This window comes from Stylophora pistillata, chromosome 8, assembly GCF_964205215.1.
Source record: "Stylophora pistillata chromosome 8, jaStyPist1.2, whole genome shotgun sequence".
Lineage (NCBI taxonomy): Eukaryota > Metazoa > Cnidaria > Anthozoa > Scleractinia > Pocilloporidae > Stylophora > Stylophora pistillata.
Window position 1 is genome coordinate 5,921,242 of NC_142526.1, and position 17,620 is coordinate 5,938,861.

General features: G+C 37.7%; 2 protein-coding genes and 1 pseudogene across 3 annotated transcripts; 1 reads left to right on the forward strand and 2 right to left on the reverse strand.

Moving 5' to 3' along the window:
* Positions 1-21: 21 nt before the first annotated feature.
* Positions 22-4,986, forward strand: LOC148724638 (G2/M phase-specific E3 ubiquitin-protein ligase-like). The gene is made up of 5 exons (XM_088731126.1): positions 22-234; positions 568-686; positions 1,944-2,691; positions 3,324-3,410; positions 3,845-4,986. The coding sequence occupies exons 1-5, from the start codon at positions 229-231 to the stop codon at positions 4,298-4,300; spliced, it is 1,416 nt and encodes a 471-aa protein (XP_088587252.1). The 5' UTR covers positions 22-228; the 3' UTR covers positions 4,301-4,986.
* On the reverse strand, positions 4,965-8,234 carry LOC148724639 (uncharacterized; annotated as a pseudogene). The gene is made up of 4 exons (XR_015990946.1): positions 7,814-8,234; positions 6,467-7,152; positions 5,729-6,286; positions 4,965-5,244 (listed from the first exon to the last, which is right to left on the reverse strand). The product of XR_015990946.1 is annotated as an uncharacterized LOC148724639 (transcript).
* Positions 8,235-10,832: 2,598 nt separating this feature from the next.
* On the reverse strand, positions 10,833-14,945 carry LOC148724640 (uncharacterized). The gene has a single exon (XM_088731101.1). The coding sequence runs from the start codon at positions 13,951-13,953 to the stop codon at positions 11,074-11,076; it is 2,880 nt and encodes a 959-aa protein (XP_088587227.1). The 5' UTR covers positions 13,954-14,945; the 3' UTR covers positions 10,833-11,073.
* Between the last annotated feature and the right edge of the window lie 2,675 nt (positions 14,946-17,620).

Genomic DNA, 17,620 nt, shown 5'->3' on the forward strand with positions numbered 1-17,620 from the left:
TTTTACCATTTAACAGTCGCCAGGTATGGCGGGTTTATACTGTCAAAATTCAACATGTCAAATCGAGAATCAACATTCCAAAATGAGCTCCATAGCGCCAAATCAATCAACAAACCTTTCCTAAATTGACTGTAACGTACCTCAAAGCAACCATTGGCTCTGCTAAGGGATATATACGGCCCCCTTCAGAAGGACCTAGTGTTTACACCAGCACCAGAGCAGGAGCAAATGCAGGTGGGTGTGTTTCTTTCTCCTGCCAAATCGTGCAATGATAAGTATTCCCTTTGTGGGACCCAGGGTGCTTAATTACAAAAGTTTATTCAAAACTACAAACAGTTACTTATATAAGTGAAAGAGAATAATGGTATAATTAAAATGAATGAGGGGATAAATAAATGTAATAACCCAATGAACGAATGAACAAATGATGGAATTAACAGCACCAAAATGATGCCCATTAGTGATCTTTTCTGTTTCAGGTACAGTAGGTCATTAAATGATACCATCGTGTTTCATTATTTAATGTCCAAAAATTTCAAAAATAATTTTTTAAGCCTTTTTTTACAGATTTCCACCAGCCCAAAAGTGTCATGTGTAAACTGCAAATCCCAAGTGCCAATGGATTTGTTGCGAAAACATGAGGAGGCATGCCCTGGAGGAAACATTGGAGCTACTATCATCTCCAGGTAATTAAGTTTCAAGGACCTGATTATCCTCTCCTCAAGGTTTCTATGAGGTCTGTTATTAATGAATATCTAATGATGCATTGAAGCACCCACCTCATTTAAATGCATAGTGTAGTGATGTATCTGGCTTGACTAGAAAGTGATATCATGACATATTCAACTTTGCAGTATGGCAGGACTCATTTTAACCACAAACCATTCTAAAAACAGTAGACTGTGTTCTTGTTATAATTATCACTGTGAACCTAGTATGTGACCCCATATATCCTCTTTGGGTTAACATCCAACTAGTATATAGAAGTTTATCATTGCTTTCAACTCCCACTTGGACTCTGAGAAAAAAACCCTTCTATCTTATAACTGAATAATACATCTGCCTAAAATGTTACACTATACACTTCCCCTCTTTGGCTTACTTTGGCCAAATGTTGGTGGTTATATGTATCACTGGCATTTCAAAAGCTAACACCACTATAGTCTAATCATCATCTATTCTTAAATAGACCTCATCTTTGTCACTTTCGGGCAAATAATTTTCTTACTTAAGTCACAAAAACTTTTGTAATCCTAAACAAAAGCGTTGATTTTGGCAAAAAAATGGATATTGTCTCAACCTCCCCCTCACCATCCCCAATACAAGGTCAACTTTTTATTCATGCAACAATTCTTAAATATTCCAACATTGACTTTGGGCTAAGAGGGTTTGGAGAATTGAATATTCGACATGACTTACAAATCAAAAAATTTGTAGCTGATGCCAAGGATTTTTTTATTTTTCATTTCAAAATGCCCTAAAAGATGATTCCATTATAGTTCTTGTGGTTTTGTGTCATTTTTAGATTCAAATTTTTAAACCAGTTTGATTTCAATTTTTCATTGTCTCTAACTCCTTATCATGGTGTGAAACAAGCAGGATCGCTCCACACACCCTCCTTCCTTGAGTCACTTTAAATTTTATTCAAACTGCCGTTTCTGACGCCGTCTGATAACCGCTTCATGTGTGAAACTCAAGCAATTGTCAACTTACAGTTTCTATTTTGAATTCATATTCCTAATTAAAAAGGAAAATTTAAACCACAACATAGTCATTGCAGTAGTGAAAATGTGATGCCATCCAGTGGCACATCCCCAGTAGCCCATTACCATCATAGGAAGTGCTTCCCATCCCTCAAAGAACTCCCCCTCCATTAAAATATCCTTCCTTGCCAATGCTAGCATGCAGTGTGAAGCTGATCAAAGTGTTTTGATTTTTGGCAGTGGTGATGATAGCGAGGAGTCCTCAGCAAATTCCTCAACACTGGGTGGGGGTATGGGTGCATCTTCTTCACAGGAAGCTGTTGACAAGTTGTCAGAGATGTTTCCAAATGCAAGCAGAAAAGAGCTGGAGACTTCCTTGAAAGTCCAGGGGTCTCTGGACCAGGCAGTGATGGCATTGCCAAAACCTTGCACATCGACATTGTCATCTGATGATGAGTCAGAGCTCATGCATTCTGCATTTGAAACATCAGATACCCCATGCCCTGCTCCAGGTAATCCACATTCCCTGAGGGAAGAATTGAACCAGCTGCAGAAAAATTTGGACCATGGCCCAAAGGAGAAGCTCAAAGTTGATGAAGAAGATCTCCTGAATGATGCCTTAACATATTATAAGGACAGTGACTTTAATCCATCAAAAAGACTCCGAATTGTTTACACCGGCCAGCCTGCAGCTGACACAGGTGGTGTTGTGCGGCAGTTTTTCACCCAGCTCCTTGCTGCAATTACTGATTCCTTTTTTCAGGGAAAAGAATACCAAAGTCCTATTTACAATAGTGATACTGTAGCCTCTGGGGTCATGAAGTTAGTTGGCACAATAATTGTGCATAGCATACTGCAAGGGGGGCCAGGTATTCCTATTTTCAGCCCAGGCATATACTACTACTTGGCAAAAGGCAATGTTGAGGAAGCATTGAAAGGTCTCACTGTGACTGACTGTTCTTTACAGATGCAACATGAAATTGAAAAGGTAACGAACACTTGTAATTAGCACTATGAACAGGAAATTTATTTGTATGACCAAGCTGCACAACAAACCACAGAGCTTCTAAGTTTAGAAGATGATATTCATAAACCTGTCAGTTTTCCTGATCATTTTTTCTCTGACTTTCCCCTATCATTGTAACAATTTCATCTTCAGCCACACTCATTTAAAAATTTTCTTTGCCAGGGAAAGGGAAATATACATGTTTTGTTGTTAGCAACCCTTGTGATAATGAATGCTATGGAAGCCTTGCAGTATCTTAAGTCATCTTTGATGGAATTATACAATCCCAACTACCTATTGTAACCTTTCAGGCATTGAAATATCAGTTTTCCTGACAAATTTGCTTCGCAACAGTTTATCAATTTCTTGGCTTGTTACAGGGATTTCAGTCAACTTCAAAATGAATGGTAGACTACCACACAGTTAAAATAGTATTCATTCATTCATTCATACATTTCTTCTGCATTCCATTCCATTCTCTCATTCAATCATTGTGGAAATTTGACACTAGTTGTCAGATAATAAAACCAATCTTTATTGGGGATACCAACATAAGTAAAAGTGTTTTACAGCATGGTCCTGTTCCTTACAGCTTAAAATCATGTTATTCTCAGATTGCAGAAGCAGAAGATGTCACCAGTCTCGATGAGGAGGAAATGACAACTCTTCTTTCAGATTGTGGACTTACCATGAAACTGACAGTAAGATGAATTTTTTTATCTGCTGATTTGACAAATTACAAAAAACTGCTAAGGAATAATTTACTTTTTATATTCAAAGATAGAAATTTTCATCCAACAACTTTCTAGGGTTTTAATTTTCACTGTAGCGGTGTTGCCAAAAATGTATGGTCCAGTTTTGTATTAAGCAAGGCGCCTTAATAATGCAGTGAACTTATAAACAATGAAATGATCACCACATGTCCATTAGACAAAGAAAACACCTGATTACTAGACAGTAGTCAAACCTATGAAATCCCAAATGTTATTTTCCTGTAACTGTAACAGTTTTTCCAGGGGCAAATCTGTGAATAGTGTAGGGTGGTAATAACACTCCAACTTCAAATCCTGAAGCTCACTTGAGCTTAATATAGCTCACGAAAATAAATTTGCTTTCTTCATTACTTTTTTGTTAGAATGACAACAAGATGAGAGTGATTAGAAATCTTATAGTACATGATGCTTTAGGAAAACCAAAGATGGTACTAGACCAATTAAGGGAGGGGGTGAAGAACCTTGGCTTTGGCAGAAGGATGGAACTGTATCCTGACATCTTTAAGGAGTTATTTGTAGCAGGAGAAAAAGAAGTATCTGCTGATGACATCAAGAGTCAACTTCAGTTCCCATCAGATTTAAACCAAAATGATGAGAACATAAAGGAATATTTGCTACATTTTCTTGAAGATGCATCTGTCGAGGAGCTGAAGTCTTTCTTGGTGTTTGCGACAGGTTCACCCAATCTACCTGAGTTTGGGCTGGGTGTCATTCAGATCGAGTTAAAGGATACAGAATCGATCTTCTCATCAACATGTGCATTTCGTATAACTCTACCAAGGTCCTTCCCAGACCAAGACACGTTTCTTCAGCACTGAAGGCTGTTTGTAATAATGAAGGAAAAGCTTTTTCGAGCATTTAAACTGGTGCGTGCCAGTGGATAAGGCACATAATTATATTTATTATGTGAAACTTGTGACCACAAAAAATGTGGGATCATTGTTATATTATTTTCTTAATTGGCCATTGGGCACAGTTTGTGTCATTGTATCCTTCTATATTGTATGGTTGTTATAACTATTGTTATGACAAAGCCGATCAATTTCTTGTTGATTCCAGACATAACTTTGCATTGCATTTTGGAATTTGCTAGTTACAGTTGTTATAGTTGGTGGTTCTACGGACAGAGTTGTAACAGTTGTTTAAGTGATTATGAACCCCTCATTTTCTGATGTGATGGGTGCAAGTAAAAGTTCATTTTTTGCAAAGTTTTGTGCTCTAACCACACAGCTGATTTTATTGTACTAAAACTGTGTGAAAAGTATGTAACACAGACATAAGTGGATATTTCAAACCCCTTGTTGTGTTGGTTTTATAGTCAATTACATTTTACTGGTTTTAGAAATGATTGTAAAATTCATTTGACTTTACTAGAACTTTATATTGTAGCCAATTTAGTTTCAGCACTCAAATTATGCAAACCAAGCGACAACAAAATTGTTGTGTTGGTATTTGCTTTCATAGGCATTTTTACAAACACAATATACAGACAATTTTAATTTGAGGTTCAACTGGACTCTTATGATGTTCTAACTTATGATGCATTTACAACATGTGTGTTGACAAATGTTACTGTTTCCATATAAATGTCAATCCCAGAAGATTCACTTTCTCTGAGTGGGTCAATGCTGTTGAGAAGTTCTTGATACTGTTCTGGAGATAGAGGGCACCCTGTTTCTGGTACCTCTACAATGGCCTCAGCTGAAGTTGCTTCCTCTGGAATTGGGCCGTCCCAGTCAATTCCATACTGCTCAAACTCCCCCTTGAGAAAAAGAAAGAAAGAAAATAATTTAATGACAAAAGGTGAAATGAGATTAGCAAGCCCTCCTTTTATTCTGGATTATATCAAAAGTTACAAGAAGGAGCCGAAAGGGTGACTGTTCTTAATATATTTGCAATCTTTCAAACAGATTTACTCCAATTATTAAAACTCAGCTGGAAACTGGCTTCTTCTTCAACTTGTGATTGGAAAATGGCTTCACAAAAGAACGAGAATAATTGAAGGTGTTCAGACTTTTGGACTCCCTGCTTTAAATTACAGTCAGGCCTATCTATTCCTTTGAATTAAAATCTAGCTAAGTTCTTTTAATAACTTTCATTTACTTGGTCAAAAACCTGGTTTATTGACAAATTATCATGATACTGGCAAGTCAACACTCAATCAAACAGCTCTGGAAGGAAGGGGGAGGTGTGTATTTCAGGGGCACATTGAGTCAAAATCTATTTTCAAATTTCATTCTGTTTACCTGAGAAGTAGGCTCGAAAACATTACGTACAGCCACATGCTGGGAGCTCCTCAAGTTAAGAAGGCCAAGGATGTAAAGTTGCATAGGACTTCTATTGCCTGCTGTTCTTATCCTATGGCGTACAAAACCTTGTTTCCATTTATCTATGTGCCTGTTAATTCTTGGAACATACACATAGTGTAAACAAAATAAATGCTGTGGGTTTGATGGTTCCAATACACCATTATCTTCTAAGTGGTAAAATAAGTGGTAATAAATGTAAGAGACCCCATCAAACAAATCATGCCACAACCTTTCTATTCTTTGGTTGTGAACACTGCGACCTGTTATCATGCTTCCTCTCCCTGGTCCCCTCTGAGGGTGTTGTAACATATACAGAGAGACAGCAGTATTTTCGCCACCTTTGTCTGAATCCGCACTCTTAATGGCAATCCATATTCTTGTGTAGCTTTCAGAAAGGCATCTAGGACAGTTTCAGCCCGATTGTTGGTACTGCATTTCAAAAAAACTGGGATTCTTGTGAAGCCATCTATTCCTCCATGAATGATCATTCTCCACCTAGAAATAAAGAATAAGTTTACCATATATTTGGCTACTTTTCTGATACCAGTAGATTAAGAAAAAAAAGTTTCTATACATGGGGATTGGTAACAATGGGTAAACTTGAGTAGCTCTTGTACTACAACCCCCCCCCCCATAAAAAAATATGAAGTACTACAAAAAATATGAAGGCCTCACCGAATAAGTTTATGATTGCCATCAATATGCCATAGTGCTAAGGGCCCAGACACGTTGTATTGTCTTCTTGGTGTTAAACGCAGCCATCTCACTGCCACTCCTTGGGGATCGACCCTTTGCATTGCTTCCCGTACACGTAGCTGTGGTGGTCTCAAACCATTAACACTGAGTTGAGAAATTACCCTGCGGTAACCTGCATTGGGAAACTCTCTTAGCACTTCTCTTACTTTATCTTCAAGCTCTTGATCCGATAGAGCCACATTCTCATGAGCTGAAAGACCATACGTCTTCATTCGCCTGAAGATGGCACTTTCCAACACACCCAGTGCCTGAGCAATGTCAGGGACTGACAACTCGAAATTTAAGAGATACACAAGATGATCATAGCCTATGTCCAAGGCAGGGCATCCTGGCCGACCAGAATAAACAGTTCCTGTCACAAAGGGGGCATTGGTGTTAATCTCTTCAACTCTTCGTAACTTTGAAATAGTGTCAGTAATAAGATAGTGAAGATCATCATCAACAAGATTGACACCACAGAGTCGAAATACATGAGATGCCAATTGTTCAAGTCTAAATACAGCAGCATCTAATCCATCTGAGTCCAAATTTTCTAACTGTCTCAACAGCTCCAATAATGTACCCCTTAAATGTACTGTCAAAATTTCCTGTTCCTGATCCATTTCCTGTTTAAAGAGTGAATTATTTATTTCATTACCACTAGGTATCACTTACAATAACAAGACCGTAAAGCCCAACAACAATAATCAATTATGCCCAACAAAAACTCTGACCATTTACACGTTGGGTCTCCACTGTTAACCCATCATATATTCTCTTCCCTGGAAGGTCAATCCCTTAACGAGTTACCTTAACTATCAGAATTGTTTTAATTTTTCCTTTCCTGGGATTGTGTTTGGAGAATCCAGGGGTTATCTTAATGAACTTTTTTTTCTCTAAGTAGTCGGTAATCGATTGGGGAATTTGGTCGGCTTGGGGACTCCGAGGAAGAGAATTCGCAAAATTGTAAGGTAATAGAACTAAATTTAACAATTCAAGGTAACAAAGATAGGGAAGAGAAAAGCTCAGTAAGGCGGGGGACTTCAAAACAGTCACCTTCAGACGGCAAGAAGTCTTCAAGTACTGTAAACACTTCATCACTTTCCGATAATTAATTCGGCAATTTAAAAGTTCTTTTATTGAGGGTGGAATTGAGTTCCAAATTTTAACACCAAGAGCACTCGATGGGTTGGAGATATTACTGAGTAAAATTTCTAAGGGACCATGCGTTACTTTCATGAATAAATCATATTCCAGGGACATATATTAAAGTACAATTACCCTTACCTCTGTAGTCTTTCGACGGGCTCCACAAGGAAACGGAAGAGCCTGCGGCTGTGTTCTGTCAGCGGATATAGTATACCAGCAAAGCATCTTGGGAATAATGATCGATTTGATTTAATATAAACGATTTAGAAGAGAACTGATCGATTTGAGTTAATGTAAACGATTTAGTTTGTTCGATATAGAAGGGAACTGATCGATTTGAAAGGTACCTAATCAATTTTAAAAGTATCTGATCAAATTAACCCGTCCGCTACGAGAAGATGGCACTCGATTTAGAAAAGGTTTGTTGATTGATTTGGCGCTATGGAGCTCATTTTGGAAGGTTGATTCTCGATTTGACATGTTGAATTTTGACAGTATAAACGCGCCATAGCCAGGTTCCCCCTCCTGCAAACGATCGAACGTCCGTGACACCCAAAGTCATCGATGCTTAAGGTCCGTAACGAAGCTTTCGAGCGCCTCTCGAATTCAGCCGCGATCGATCTCTTTGATATACTCTTGGTTCAGTTCTTGGTGCCTCTCCTTTTCGTATAGTGGCTCACAGCTGTTATCATGGCTTCGAATCCACAAGAAGGTAAGAATGAAGTGATTTTTTTCATGTTTATATGATTCCGTTGAAAGCCCTTGACAATCGGTTTTGAATATTCATAATTAACCTACAACATAATTGGCATACTATAAGGAATTATGAATTCAGGAACTTTGTTAACTACTTATAGCTAGCGTAAAATGAAAAGTGACGCAAGCTAGTCTCAGAGGTTTTCTATTGTTGTTACTTCTGCTCTTCTCACATGAAAACGCCGTCGCGGCTTCCAAACGAAGGAGAGAACTGAGAAGAAGTGATTTTCTTGTTCATCGCTGCCACTGTCTAATGCTTATTGAGGCGGTATTCATTGTGGCCTACATACAAGATTTAGAAAACAGAAAACATCTTGAACCACTGCACCTTTTAAATTAAGCTTAAGCTTAAACATGTAGCAGATCGTACATAAGCTTCAGGGAAGAAAAATTGACTTTAAAGAAAACTCACTGCAATGAAGCAAACATATGGCCAATTCTTGATTTCTGTTTTGATACCTTGTACATGTGCATCGACATGGTTATATGGCACCTTAAAGTTTATAACATTTCATTCGTGGAGCTACCCCATAAACTCCCCATCAAATGATTTCCAAAATGAAGAGCAAATACTGTCGATCTCAGTTTTTGAGTAACATTAAAATTGAAATATGATTTTTTAATTTACTAAAAAAATTTTATTTGTTTTATCAAAAATTGGTTTGACACTGCATTTATTATCTGTTGCATGTTTTATTTACCACCAGTTCTTAAATATAGGTTAAATAAATGTAGAAATTTACAGGCTTGAGACCCCAGTATATGTGCCTAAAACTTGTTGGGGTGATGATGTTGATAACCAGTGACCTTCTGGTCAGAACCTCTAGGCCTCTTATTAGATTAGGCAGTTTTGGAGACTTACATGTTAACATTCTTTGGCTATGAACTTTAAAGGCTAATATAGTTTGAAATAATAACAGTTTTGTTGTGTAGTTCACTTCCCTTCTCTTATTTGATATTTGTGAATACCAATTACCAATTGAACAGATTGTCTTCAGTTTAATCTATTTTTGTTGGAGTATTTTACCAGAACAACAGTTAACCACAGTTACATAATTGCCTTGGCTTTACTCTATTTAGTTTTAAAATCTTCCCTGTCATTGACCTTTCTGTCATGTAGTTTAGCTTTGTAACAGAAGTGCCTTGTTATGGAATTCCTATTTACCTTACTTAGGGTGGTGGGATATTACAATAATAAATGTATTTATGGTATAATATTTTAATTTTACTGGGTTTAGCTTTAGAGTGGTGTTTTGCATACTTCAGTTAAAGGGTGGTTTAATATATTTAATGAAATTTTGTATTGTTTAGTTTCTGTTGGTTACCAGGTGTTTCAACTTTATGTCCATGCACATATAGCTACAGTACTGTACATTGATTTCAGTCAACAAAATTACAGTAACCATACCATTGCAGGGCACGAAAAAATTTTTAAACATCCACTTTCTCAGTGGGCAAGTAAATTTCAGTTTAAATTTTGATCACTCCAGACTATTGGCGAGGTTTTGAAATTATGTGTGTATCCATTATGAAACAATTAAATAACATATTTAAAAACCTAATGTTTTGGCAGCCATGCTGTTATCACACTCATATTGAACTTCATTTATATATCATATTTTTAGCATTACATTATTAGTTTATCATGAAGGGCGAGATTTGGTGGCTGTAATGATTAGCGCATATAATGGTTGTGTTCTTGGGTAGGATGCAGTATCCTTACCATGTCCCTCACTGCCCATGTGTATAAATGGGTATAGACCGACCACTTTCATAAATGGCTGTGGGATTAATATTCTTTTGTTTAAATTTAAATTAGTCCTTCTGGCCTCGCTTGAGATAATGTATTCCTTTGAATTTTGTACTGGAGAATGACGCCAGTAGGGCTAATTTAAATTTAAACAAAAGAATATTAATCCGGCAGCCATTTATGAAAGTGGTCTATAGGCAAATGTAATTGTGAGGGTTGCCCTCTCTGATTGATAAGCATCCTATAAATACTCCTTGTCACTACATGCTTTAGAAACTGTAGTTAAGTGCTGGCAGTAAAATGCCAAATGCTAGACTCCTTAGACAAATATTTGGTACCTACATGTACCTATCTATAAAGAAAGAAACTAGAATGACAGGGATTGATGTGATCCAGTTATTTGATGATGAAAATAAGAGTATATTGCCTACCTGTAAATCTTTTCAATTTCTTTTTCTTTAATTTTCAATGCTGCATGTGGACATTGTAGTACAGTACTACTTACATGAATTATTAGTTCATGTCACTGTAAGAGACAACTTTTATACATTGTATTTCAAACTAGTGGTACAGTTTTTCTCAATTGTTTAAATTTGAAATTTAGTTGAGATCAGTAGCACAGTTCTGATGTACAAAGGCGTAACATTGGGGTAAAATTGAAAAATATTTTAATGAATCTATTTTTGTTAGAAATAAGTCAGAAAGGGAAGGAAATTAGTTCCTATCTTGAAATTAGGTCATCTTGATCAATTCGGACGCCTTTCAAGCTAATTTTCTATTACCCATGATGCAATGCGACCACGCCCTTTTTTTAAAAAAATGCATAAATACCATATTTTAAGGAAAGTTTCGGCAAAAAATGTAAATTTGAAGCTACTAAGAGCAAAAACAGTTAAAGGGATGCCAGAATTTGTTCATGTTCATCCAACGGAACTTGATAAATTGGTCTTGCTCTCCTTCGCTTTGACACAAGTGGTCCACAAATGTACCGCACAGTTCCTGGGAATACTCCTGCCACCTTATCATCTAGTTTGTATGTGCGATCAATAATGTTCTCCCTTAAAAAGAAATTTCCAAGAAGAACAGCTTCTCCTTTGGAATAAATGCTTCCACTATAAGGATCCTCAAAGTTTTCTTGAAGGGAAATGACTCCATTGCTAGTAACTTTAAGGAGGTAGTAATCATAGTGGCTATCATCTTCAGCTGCCACAGCCACAGTGCTTTCTTTCGTTGCCAGGTCGGCAACTTGAACTGAATGTTCAATGGTGCTTGCATCTTCAGTTGTCCTGGTCATGACACCTGAGGGCTCTCTTGACAGAACAATCTCCTTCCAGTTGCCCACCCATTCCTTATTTTCACAGCTGTCAAAATCCTCAACAATGCAACCATGGCAGTAACAAGACCTTTCTCTTGTGTAGACTTTTAGCTGTTCACTGCAAGTTCTTACAGAGTGTAGTTGGCGGATGCCTTTGACAGTGCAGAATCTTCCACCGTCCCTGTTACGTGCAACACTCAGCTCCCCAGTAGATGGCAAATAGAAAAAGATGCGCCGCTTTAACTGCACTGACTTCTGCCTAGCAGGAAATGAGGAAGCAGCTGGTTCAGAGAAGTTCTCTTTCAGAAAGTTACAAAGATCTTTTGCATTTGATAGTGTGGCTTTCCTGGAGAGAACTGCTGAGGTTGCCTTCTGTTTGACATGGGAGCCAGCTGCATCTTGTTCTCCCTTTGCATGGGAGGTGGCAAAGTAGTTTCGCTGGACTGTATATCCAAGAGTTGCCAGGGAACATGACAGGTCACCATAGCAGTGTCGGCTCTTGTACTGTCCTGCACATCCATCTGTGAATTCATGCATTTTCTTGATAGTGCAGTTTGATTCTTCTAAATGGTTTGAAATTAACTTCTGGATGTGAAGGACAGAGTCATGATCCTGGGTGACGTCATCGGAAATCACAAACAAATGCTCTTTACAAATTGCTGGTTCCTCTTCTGTGCTCTGGATGCCATCCACCTCAGCACTTGAATGCCTGTAAAGAATTGTGACATGAAGACTTACTTTGTTTACGTCAAAGTATTGGGACTGGATTTCATCTTGAAACCGACAGGCATAACCCTCGGAATAGTCGTGGATGCACACAGCTTGATCAAGAGGAAGGTTTTCAAGAAGAGAATCTAGCTGCTCCCTCTGCCATTTAGCAAGAAAGGAATGGTAAGGAAACTGTCCTAACAGCTGAATAAAATAATCAAACAGTTCCTTTGGTCCTGTGCACTTCTCGACAAGGGCTATTTTCTTCATGTCTTTTCCATCAGTGGTAAGTTTTCCAGTCGACACATAGTCATAACGCTTCCATTTCACTTCGTGATTGCCAACACCTTTCTCCTCTGGCAACAAAACCAAGTTGTGAACTCCACAGTCTTTGCACTCCCTTTTCAAGCATTTCAATTTATGATAGTCTTGATCTTCGGGTTTGGGACAAAGTGTTTGCGCAATAATATTTCCAACTGAGTTATACACTTCTGTAGCTGCTTGATTAGCTTCCCTGCTTTCATCAATCACTCTCTTCCTAAACTTCATGCAGTCTTTGAAGACAATTTGAAGTTCAACGTGCTGACGACACATGCAAGTCTGCCTATCTCGTTCCCTTGCCCCCCTAACAAAATAAGGCTTCAGGTTTTCAAATTTTCGCTGAGATATCTTTATCTCTGGATGCATTGACGCAAACTCTACGTAGGCTTCCGTTTGGGTTTTTTCAAGCACGTGTTTCGGATGTTCAACCCACGTTTTCACTCCAACGCGTTTTCTAATCAAGTCTTTCTTGTTTCCTGTCGGTCTACTTGCTACCATTTTCCAATAATCATAAACAAGCTCTTTGGTTTCTTCAGTGACTGCATCCCGCCTGGTTTTTCGTTTGGTTGCAAGCCAGCTTGACTCTTCACCTTTTAAGATCATTTCGCGTTTTTCAATTCCCGACTTGATGCTTCTTCTATCCAAGGCTATGAGCTTTGAAAGTGTCTTCTGGCTTCTACTCTTTTTAACATTTTGACCAAAAGAAAGTGATTTTGCCGCGACAAGTGCAGCTCTTCCTTTGTTTGACTTGTCATTTTTGACGGCTTTAAGGCCTTGGGTGAGATCGCTAGCAAGCGCTTTCAGTGCATTCACTTCTTTCTCCTCTTCTGGTGTTTTCATTAGTCCGCGTTTCTCGAGTACTTTCCTTGTACGTGGACTTTCTGATATAGCTGCCATTATTTCTGCTTTCTTCTCCGGTGTATCTGGGAGACTCTTCTTAGTTCGTCCAATGGCACGTTTCTTGGCCATCCTGTTTGGGAACGGCGTACCAGTAACGTCGATCGGTGTGGCTTCCGCTTGAACCTGTGCATTTTGGTCTTTCTTTTTTTGACGGTATCGCTTACTTCGTTCTCTAGCCATCTTTCTCTGTTCCTCAAGTTTCCCTTTATTTTTTGAACCTGTCTTTTGCTGGTTTCGTTCGCGCCGACGTTTCTTTGTGGCATCTTTGATAGGAACATTCCGCCGTTGTCCGCTCTTGGCTTCTCGACTTTTCTTTCTGGCTTCCACGACCTTTTCAATAATTTTCTCTCGGTTTTTCTCATAATGTGCTCTTCTTTTCTCTTGTCTTTCCTTCTTCTTTTGTTCTCGCCACATTTGAATCCTAGAAACTCCAGAATCCATAATCTTTGCATTCAATTTCACAGCCTTGTGCTTGCGAACAACACAGCCTTTTGTACTTACGTGTACTTGACTGCGTCCTTGAAACATGCGGCACGTGCTCAGGGGGTTTCCCGCTCATTTCTGACGAAATGCAATATTTTACTTCCTAATAAGGAAATCGAAAACAATGCTTGATTCTGTAGACTTTGGGACGATTTGGAAGCGAAGGAAGCCGTCAAAATGACTAGAGCGTCGCGCTTGTTTTTTCTCGAAATTCGATCACTTACCTTCCTCAGGATCAAACTTGTCGACCAAATGTTTCGAACAAAACTTATTGCTAATATTTTCGTCGGCTTTCAACGGATTCGATCAATTTTGGTAGCAAAATTTAGCTTGTTATTTGAGCATTTTGCGTATGTTAACATTTACACGCTCCAGTGCACTCTTCGTAAACAAGACGATTGGGAAATTCAATGACCAGAATTATCGCGCGGCAGATCACACCGCTTGCCAACTGTTTAGAACGCAGAAAAAAATTCATATCTCGACAACGCTTCAATAAAAACACAAAAAACGGAAGGAGAGCGAAAAGCAACTTATGAGCATTACATTTTGAGGTTAAATTGTTCTGTCACTCGGGAATTATGACTCGCACAATGAATTGAAAATGATCTGTCTCTACCAAGCTTTAAGCGTGATGCATTATATGTTGAACACTTTTGTTGATTTTAACAAAGATTTAGCCCCAATTGTCAGGATTTTGTTTGCCACTTCGCTTAAAAGGGAACCATTTTCATCACCTGTTAAGTTTTACGGCTATAGACGAAACTTACGCTGGCAAAAACAGAAAAACAGTGAATAGTGAAGCCCACGCGAGTTACGCGTGACGCCATGTTTTTGTCGCTAACTTTACAATTCGGCTCCGATTCAATTTTTTCAAAAAACCTTTATTCTACCTCTGTTTAGTCCAAAATCATCTTTAACATATGTGTAACTATTTTGGAAAGTCTCAAGCAGGTCCGATCATTGTGCGCCGAGAAATTCTTAAAAGATTCGAGCAAATCCGTGATTTTTCCATTTGCGCGTGACAAGCGTGCTACTGATCTGAGATTAATTGCTGTTAGTACATGTTGGCATTTCAGTGGGTGAAGAAAGGCAATTAAGCTCAAAGAAAGGAAAACAGAAGGTATTACATAATGTAATGAGTGTATTTCACTTAAGTTCCCTTACCTCAAGTTGTGATTGTTTCCTTTGGTTGCAAATAATTTTGAGATTCCTGTTATATGTACCTCAAATAATTGTCTGTCAAGGTTTGCGCAGTCTTCTTAATCTAACAATAAATGATATATTTCTAATACAAGGCAGCTACTATACCAGAAAATTATTATTATTGTAATAACTGGCTCCCTTTTTGGTTCATATTTTTATCTCTGGCTCTTCTTGACCAAAAAAATGAACCCCAATTCATTTTTTTTAAAAAAAAGAATGAGCAGTTCTTGCAGATAAACTGAATTCTTTCTAATTTGACAGTCTATCATTGAGTCCAAACCCATACATTGTGATCAATGACATGGAAGTGTTGGTTTTTTTTATCTATAATAGCCTGAATCTTAGTCAAACAAAATATGTGGACGTAGATGTGTATACAGTACATACAGTCCACATTATCACTGCCTTTAAATTGATTTGTTTGACTATTTATTTTACTAATCAGAAATGTGCTTCATGTGGTGGATTTAATGCAAATGCAAGTTAGGGGTGCAAAGGATGTGGCGCTGAAATCAAAATAAAAACCTTTGACTGAGAGAAGTTAAAAGCAAAAAAAAAGACACATCCAACACAGCAGCATAAGATACTTGAATACCGGGTAAGGATCGGAAATGAAGCATCCTGCATTTTGTGTAATATTATTAGAATAAAACAATTTATAATGATATATGTGAAATTAATATCCCCCTGGCTAATCTGCACCCATGCATACCACCTGGGAAGAGAAATTGTAAATTGTTATTTAGATACTGTATTGGAAACCCAACACTTCCAGATAATATCTATTACTGCCTGATGGAAGATGAGTCAAAAAATGAGGTACATAGGTGGGAGAGCCAGAAGCCAACCTTCTTTGAACAGAGGCCCTTCAATCTTCCTAGATTAGTCGGCCTCTGCTTGCAGGGTAGCATGGACATCCACCAAAACTGTGATCAAAACCATCAGCAGTACTTTTTGAATTTTATCTATGGCCAATGTTAGATCTTCAAGGAGGCAAAAGAGTTATATTTCACGAAATGTTAGCAGTTTACTTTGTGGCTGATTATTTCTAATAATGCACAAATGCTGACCAAACGTTCCTTATGAAATCATAAGACATAAAATTAAATTAAATTGGTTTTGGTGGATGCTTCTCTCTCCATCCACCAAAATCACCATGACCCACTACTGGAGTAAATAACCACAATTTATTTCTTTGTCCATACAGGGTTCGTACGCATCTTGAAAACCCTTGAATTTTAGGAGGCCGATTTCAAGGCCTTGAAGGTACTTGAATTTCGTTTTGGGTCCTTGAAAGTCCTTGAGTTTTTATTGAACAACATCGAAAAATATCTTCTTTTGTTTTGCACCATTGGTAAACCCAAAGCATAGATGTTAACAGAAAGATTTTTCTTGGTTTTGAGGTAAAATTGTCATTACAAAAAGTCCTTGAAATTTCTAAGTAGGGCCCTGGAAAGTCCTTGAAAAGTCCTTGAATCTTTGGCCTGAAAAATTGTACAAACCCTGTACATAGATATTTTTGCAAAGTTCTCAAGTCAGCACCTTTTATTATTGAAACCATAATCATCACATGGTGCTCAATGTAGAATACAAAAGGTTTTGGTGTGGCAACCAGGTACTCTTGAAATATGATAAGAGAGAGTTTTTAACTGATTTAACAGATATTTGCAACAAAATTCCATATCCAGAAATTTCCTCCTCTACTTCCTCTAAAATAATTACCTTTAAATACTACAAATCAGCAGATCAGTAATTGTTATCAAGGGTCTGAATATCATACAAATCTTTCACATTTATTTCAAATAACCTATTTCACATGGATGATTAATTATACACTCAAGATGTAGAATAGCTTACATTTTACAAATTATTTCCCCTTTTAAGTTTATGGATAGACAGTGAAAGGCCTTTGCCACTTTGGTAAATCAAATCATAACATACCATGTATTTTGTGATAATTGACCACAACATGGGACAGTTGTTGCAGATTGTTTTTTGTTTGTTTGTTTGTTTGTTTTTTTTGCACACAACATCGAAAACAACGGAGGGGATAAATTTACTCGGAAAATTTTGTTAGTGGTTAAAATTAAATAACATTGGAAGATCAAATTAACTTTGTTACCCAAATTATCTTTGATTTCTTGCTTATGCCAGGCTCCTATAAATATTCTTTTATTCTAATGTTCTTCTGTGTAACATAACTTAAAAAATAAACACAGGGAAAGGAAAACACAAAGGATTAAACTTGAGGCTAAAGCAAAGTTTAATTTGAGCCATAGCTGATCCAAATACTTAACCCATTTGGTAAAGTTCATGTATATGTCAGCCAGCTCGTCACAAGTCTTCCCCCTCTCCTCCAAAAGTCTCTGTAAACAAATTTTACTATGTGGTCGTGCTATAATGATAAGTATATTACAGCTCCTCAATTTCCTCCTCTCAAAACAAGGTAACTCAAAATTTAATAGTGCCGTAATGGACTTGATAAAACTCTAACTATAACTGGCTG